The 7441-nt window shown below is 35.1% G+C and overlaps 1 protein-coding gene across 1 annotated transcript; it reads right to left on the bottom strand.

Moving 5' to 3' along the window:
- Positions 1-3234: 3234 nt before the first annotated feature.
- On the bottom strand, positions 3235-5176 carry LOC104224207 (uncharacterized). Its single transcript, XM_009775806.2, has 5 exons — positions 5094-5176; positions 3754-4051; positions 3505-3591; positions 3363-3421; positions 3235-3274 (listed from the first exon to the last, which is right to left on the bottom strand). The coding sequence occupies exons 2-5, from the start codon at positions 4019-4021 to the stop codon at positions 3263-3265; spliced, it is 426 nt and encodes a 141-aa protein (XP_009774108.1). The 5' UTR covers positions 4022-4051; positions 5094-5176; the 3' UTR covers positions 3235-3262.
- Positions 5177-7441: the final 2265 nt, after the last annotated feature.

Here is a 7441-nt window from a genome sequence, read left to right as displayed (position 1 = left end):
CATATTTTAACGATTGATATTATATTTTAGGCTGTATGCCATGTTTGGGGACTTGCGCCGACCTGTTGAGACTCTTAGGGATATTTTTACTAATTTTCCTCAGCCTATTTGTTTTGAAAGCATATCCTCAGTCGTGTTTTACTTGTTTATTGTTTAAATATGGTTTTATCACTTTACTTCTTAAAATGTGAAAACTGTTTGGGCTGAGTTCCCTATTTTACTGATGGTCCGAGTGATCGTAAGGTTGATGACTGAGATAGACCGAGGGTCTAATTGTGAGGTTGATGACTGATATAGACCGAGGGTCTGATTGTGAGGTTAATGACTGAGAGAGGCCGAGGGCATGGTTGTGAGGATTATATATCTATGGATCGGGCTGCACGACACAGCAATATATATATGGATCGGGTTGCACGCCGCAGCGATATGTATATGGATCAGGCTGCACACTGCAACGATATGTTGGATTGGGCTACACGCCGCATCAATATAGCGCTTGGGCTGTAGGAGCCCCTTCAGAGTCTGCACACCCGCAATGAGCGTAGTCGACTATATATATGGATCGAGCTGCACGCCGCAGTGATATATGGATCGGGCTACGCGCCACATCGGTTAATATGGTAATTATTGAGTGTGAGTGCTGAGTGTGAGCGCGGACTGATGAGAGTTGAGTCTCGAGTGACTGAGAGGCTAGCCGAGGGGCTGTATACATATATGAGTGATGCTTTGCCCCGAGGGGCTTATTTTTATGTAATTGCTGTTTTCACTCCTCTTTATACTGAGCCTCTGTTGAAAATATTGAACAAATATTTGTAAACAAATTTCATTTAAGCTGTAGTTTTTATGAGATATTCAGTATTTAATCACTGATTTGGCTTTGTTATTTCCACTAAGATTTTTATGTTATGAGGTGTTTATGAATCTTGTTATACCCGAGGGGCTATTTACGAACTAGGTTTTACCCGAGGGGCCAATTATGATTTTCATCTCTTTTATTATAAATGGTATTGAACCCCTACTGAAACTGTTGGAAAACATTTTTAAATGATTTTTACCCAAAAGCTGGATTTTAAATGAGACGATTGACTCGTATTTTGATTTGAAAGCCTGTTGTGCTATTTGAGTTTATCATAAATGTGGATTCACCATTTCCTACTGCTCAGTCTTTATTTACTCTTATTACTTACTGGGTTGGAGTACTTACATTACTCCCTGCACCTCGTGTTTAGATTCAGGTATTTCGGAACCCGGTAGCGGGTGTTGATTGCTCATAGGCAGAGTCGTCGGAGATAGCAAAGCTGCTGCACGACGTTCACAGTACTGCTTTCCTTCCTCATTTTTATTATTGTATTTAGTACATTTTTAGATTCTTGTTGTATTCAGACCTTGGTATATGCTCATGATTAGTGACACCCCGATGTCGGGTTTGTATAATTATTCCGCACTTTTCTTTTGAGTTTTAATATGAGATTATTGGTTTATATAAAGTATAGAAACAACTTTTATCTTAAAATGGTTGATTCGAGAGTTGTGTCGGCTGGCCTAGTTTCACGATAGGCGCCATCACGACCGGATCGATTTTTTTGGATCGTGACAAGGTGTTACCTATCATATGCTGAAGCACGCGTGAATAAAGGTGCTATTTGGTATTGCGATCAGGCAACTTAGCGCAAACAAACTTATCATAAGATTCAGGTGTTAATAATTTGTATTTATCACTAAGTATGATAAGAAATGAGCATGTGGAAGACCACATTTTTAAAATTCTATAGCATACATAAAAGCAGCAACATTTTCAAAGATTTTTCTTTTCAAGATATCTGCTTTTAATTCTTCTACTTTTGCTCTGAATACTCGTGATACTAAATCATGTCTATTTTGAGTTTTATCCGTTGATAACAAGTGCTTTTTTATTTCTGGCCAAGACGGATTACATTTCATAGTTAAAAAAATAGCAGGTTTTCCAAAACGTTGCACTGATGCAATAGCATCCATATACCGTCGACGCATATCTCTTGGCCCTCCTACAAAAGTAACAGGGAGGAATGTTTTCTTCCTAATCTTGGAAGCTTCTGTTTCCCCAAGTCTTAAAAAATTAATAAGTCCTTGTAGCACATCTATTCGAAATAAATCTTGATTAAAAAAATAAAAATCTAATCTTTGTGTTTCTAGATTTATTAACACATCTACTATGAATTGTTGAAATAATCTTGCACAATGTAGGACTTCATTTTTTTCATCCTCTCTTATCTGAAATTTGTAACAATAATACTCACAACAAGAAACTGTCTCTCTTTTCCGTTTTTCTTTTTCCATAGTTTGAGCTTCCATATCAAGAAATTCATCAATGGAACACATATTCTTTACACTCGGTAATTCTTCATGTTTACAATAACGTTGATCTCTTCGTGCGATTTTTTAATACTACAATGCCATCCGTTTTGACCGTATGAAAATAACAACAGGTATTGTAATGGGCCATAACATCCATAATAATACTTTACTGACTGAATCTTGTCACTATGTGTGTATATACGAATATGAGGCATAGAAACAGTATCGACAACATTATCATGTACCCATATTCCATCCACCTCTGTTGTAGTTGGTAGATTATATACATGTTGGTCTGACTTTGGTTCACATTTAAGCGCGATATAACAATCAGATAGTTTCGGAACGTTTGTCAAGGATTTTAAAAAATGGAATATGGATTAATTGAGAGCACATGAATAAGTTTCTTTACAATTGATTCGTTGATATTTCTTGAACAAGCCATTCTATTAGCCAGTTCATTTTCGTTATCGTAAAAGTATAACTGCATATTCTTTCCTTTTTTATCAGAAAGAAGTAAATCAGGTATAAAATGATACATTTGTCCCTGAACTGTTCCTTTTTATCTGAAAGAAGTAAATCAGGTATAAAATGATGCATTTATCCCTGAACTTGAAACGTATATATACTATGATATCTCCTCGCCAAATCTTTATCGTTGGTTACACCAAGTGACGTAAAGGCAAACATATTGTTGTATGTTCTAATGTAGGTTCGAAAATGCTTAGCTTCTTTAGTGTTGCCTTTATACAAATCTGATAATTCATTAGGCAACTCATATGAAACTAACTTAACTGACCCGCTGCCACAACAAAATTCAGGAGGTTCATATTGAAACCTTTTTGCATTGCAAAATTTATAGTTTGGAAGAGGTTTTAATCGTGCATAATCTGCATCTTTGTCATTATTTTTCTTATAGATTACTTGGTCAAGGTACAACCTGTATATTATAAGTGTTGTTAAAAGTAAAAAGGTGGAAAATATTCTACTAATGTATAGTGATACTCTAGCGTAAAAGAAATACTAACCTTGCTTGTGGCAGTAGCGAAGACATTATGTTGTCCCTTAGATGTACGCGATGTTGATTCTGGGGCACAAATTGTCACAATTTAGATGTACACCTAAGCCGTGGCGTACTAACAAAGCTGTTCATAGATGTTCTAGCTTTACCTCTTTCAAATACAGAAAACGCATGAGTGACATTTTTTCTTTTATCAAAAGAACTTGAGGAAGTATTAACATCATAGTTGCTTCCAACTGCGACAAATATGAAGCAAAATTTACATACATTTAATATATTTAAGTAAACACGTTATATCCTGCTCTGCTTATAAAATAATTACTTAGTAAAATATGAATATTTATTTGTTTGCTGCTACACTAACATAACGTAAATAAAATGCAATAAGTCAGTCTAACCTTCGGCAGAAGAAGCCTCTCTTATGATAAGAGCACTATGTTTTCGAATCATAGGGTGATATTGATACATTACTCTTTCATCTGGATCAACTGTTGATTTTATGGAATTATTCCATTTTTGCCGCTCAAGTTTTTTGGTGCGGCGTTGTAGTAACATTGCCTCTTTTTTATCAGGCGATATTTGCTTATACATATCACGTCTTCTGACATTTTTGTCAGAGTTTGTATGTTCTGCATATGGCCGTTTGTTTCTTTGGCCGGGATACATTTTTTTCACAAGCTTGGTACCGCAGGATAACTGTATTTAAAACATTCAAACCAAAAAAGGCGTCAGCAGACCCTCAGTAACAAATTTATTGTTCATTCTACTGGTAGGAATGTAAATAGGGCAGGGCAGGGTAGGGCGGGGCAAGTCAAACTTTGGCCCGTTAAAATATTGACCCGCCCTGCCCTACCCCATGTTGCCTTTTCTTTCCCTTGGTTGTTTTGAGATATGCATTCACTCTTTCTGAAGTCCCTACTAATCCAAATAACGAATGCTACTAAGAAATAAAGTAAGCATCTCGGGATATTTTAACAAAAATCATAATGGTAGCATAGAGCGAATTTGGAAGAACATGTTTTCTAGGACATAATAATAATTATCAATCTCCAAAATAACGTGCTTCATGCTTCTTAAGATTTACAGAATTTTAACCAAAATTCAAGACTTTGAGTTGCAAATTTTTAATTCCAGAATCTAACTCCTTAATATCAGCGGGTGATGCAAAATGGAAGAATTGCACAAGCTGGAACTTTTGAAGAACTACTGAAACAAAATATTGGCCTTGAAATTCTAGTTGGAGCACACAACCAGACTTTAGAGATAACAGAAAAAGTTGCCTTACTACCTGGCCTGCCCTATTTAAATTTTTTTAAAATGAAGTTTTGCCCTGCCCCGCCCTATTTAGATGCTCCACTGCCCTGTTCCATTAAAGCTTTGCCCTGCCCCGCCCCGCCACGCCTTATTTGCCATCCCTATCTACTGGTAAATAATAGAAATGTAATAACCCGTTGGGGTTCAATCTTTTAAAGATTTGAAGAAAGTAGAATATCAGGAAAAAAAAATGAAGACAACTTAGAATTCACATAAGAAATCCAAAACAAATTAACAAAAATAAAGAACAAATCAAAACCCAACCTCAATTTGTTTTCAGCGTTCTGAAATGGATCTTAAGACTAAATTGAAGAAAAGATTACTAATCAAACCAAAACCCCAAAGATCTGATCTTTATGCAGAAGAAGAAAAAGTAGAAAAGAAAGCATAAATAAAATGAAATACTGGAGTGGTTGGAATAAACCTGCTATTTGTGGTAGATGTGAATCGAAAAGGCTAACTTCTCTAAATTCGTTGAATTAACAAGTGAGGGTTGGTGGATTTTGGGGCAATGGATGCTCAATTTGGAAGTGGATACTTGTAACAAGTTCTGGTGAATGAGTTTTTAGCTTTGAGGAATTGGGAGTCCACGTGTTCGGTGACGACACAAAGAGTCAGCAACTATAAGGTTGAGCTGTAAAGTAATGAAATTACAAGAATACCCCAGACAAATTAGAAAATTCAAGGGAACACACACGTTGACGGAGAGGTACCTGTGTTCCCTCTTTTAATAAGTAGGAATATATATATATATATATATATATATATATATATATATAATATGAGATCCTTGAACTTGATATTTTTTATTTAGAGTTTACCTGAACTATTTTTATTTTAATTACCTCCTTCAACTTGGTAGTAGGGTAAATTTCTTCCCCTTGGATGACCTCAGCCCAAGATGTAATGCACTTGCTATCCCATAGATAGTTTTTTGTTCATGTGGTATTTTATATTAATAAAATTTAAATATTATCTTCTTATATTCATAAATTTTTTTAAATTAGTTTTAGGGCCAAATTTTTAAAAAATATGTTTAAATTTTTATTATTTAGGCTTTTTTTATTTCCTAAATACTGTGGAGTTCCACTCAAAAAAATTTCATATATGTGGCTCGAAAAAATTACACAATTACAACAAATTGTCATCACGTACAAAAATAAAATATAAAAATACACAATTGAAATATTATTTTAGCTACAAAATATTTTGATTAAAAATAATAAAGTCCTACCAAACTATTTTTACGAATATTACTGGGAAAAAGGTATACAATTGGGATAAACATTCATTGTTGCATCTTTGAGCTCCATTATCTTAGCTAAAAAATTTATTTGGCTAAAAGTAATGGAGCTCAAGCCCTCTTTATTTTTGGTTATAAAAATAAAATATATAACAACAACAACAATAACATATCTAGTAGAGAGGTTGTTTCCAATAGACTCTCGACTCAGAAAAATATAAGCACCATATTAATTAAAAGATAGACAAGTAGGGATAATACCAAAAAGCCATGTAAAAGAAGCATAAAGACAACACGATAATAAGATGATCAAAATGAAAGAAAACGACAGGTAATCAAAGAAACATATTACCAACAGAATGCAAGAGTGTGTACTAATAATACCGGTATGGACAATCTAGACCACATACCCTACTACCCTAATCTTCGACCTCCACACATTCCTATCACGGGTCATGTCCTCGGTCAGCTGAAGCTGCACCATGTCACGACCCCATTTTTCTTTCGTAGGATGTCGTAATGGCACCTAGTCTCTAAAACTAGGTAAGCCTAACAATTATACCAATTAACTGAATATTAAGCTGAAACTCAAATCTCAATATCTGGAATAAATAAAACTGCAATTCAAAATGTTTATAATTCCCAAAACCAATAGAAATAAGTCACAAACTTCTAAGAGAAATACTAAATGTCTTTATACATCAGAGTCTAATGAAGATAAGGGAGATCAACAAAAAAAGGTAGAGGGGGACTCCGAGGTCTACGGATGCTAACAAATATACCTTAATATCTACACGTAATCACTTCTCACTGATAGCGGGGCTGGTAGGAGGTACCTGGATCTGCACAAAAAATGTGCAGAAGAATAGCATGGGTACATTACAATGGTATTAGTAAGTGCAAAACCTAACCTCAGTAGAGTAGTGACGAGGTCAGGTCAGGGCCCCACTGGAACAAAAAGGAAAGAAGGCAGAAGATATATTATAACATAATGAAAGACTGAGAATTTAACAATGAGAAATTTCAGAAGGAAACAACACAACAACTCAGAGTAAATAACAAGGGCGATACGATGTACCGCCTCGTATTCCCAAAAGTAAATATGCAATAGGGGATATCCCGAGTTACTGTCTCGTAGTCCCAAAAGTAAATATGCAACTCATAACTTAAGGAGCAATGAATTTAAAACAAGAAATCCTACAATTAAAGACCGAATACAAATCAAAGAAACAGGTTATTCAATCAAGCATGTTGCACAAATAGTAAGTAAGAGTTTAAACAAGTACGCATGCAAAATTAGGCTAAATATGATGACTACACAGGCTAGGGCAACACAGTTAAGGCACTAAAAGAGAACTACTCAGTAAGAACCAGATTTTTTAACATATGACTCATATACGCACTCGTCACCTCGGGTACACGGCTTTCACATATTTCAAATATCACAACAATATCAAAATCTAAGGAGAATTTCCCCCACATGAGGTTAGACAAGCTATTTACCTCGAACCAAGCCCAATCAGTCAATA

This window comes from Nicotiana sylvestris, chromosome 3 (assembly GCF_000393655.2).
Source record: "Nicotiana sylvestris chromosome 3, ASM39365v2, whole genome shotgun sequence".
Classification (NCBI taxonomy): domain Eukaryota; kingdom Viridiplantae; phylum Streptophyta; class Magnoliopsida; order Solanales; family Solanaceae; genus Nicotiana; species Nicotiana sylvestris.
Note: the sequence above shows the minus strand (reverse complement) of the source record. Positions and strands in the feature narration are given on the sequence as shown.

Coding starts and splice junctions, on each gene's coding strand:
- LOC104224207 (XM_009775806.2), bottom strand. CDS start 4,021: ATGTATCCCGGCCAAAGAAACAAACGGCCATATGCAGAACATACAAAC. Junction 3,592..3,753: donor AGAGGCTTCTTCTGCCGAAG/GTTAGACTGACT, acceptor TATTTGTCGCAG/TTGGAAGCAACTATGATGTT. Junction 3,422..3,504: donor GTTTTCTGTATTTGAAAGAG/GTAAAGCTAGAA, acceptor TTTGTGCCCCAG/AATCAACATCGCGTACATCT.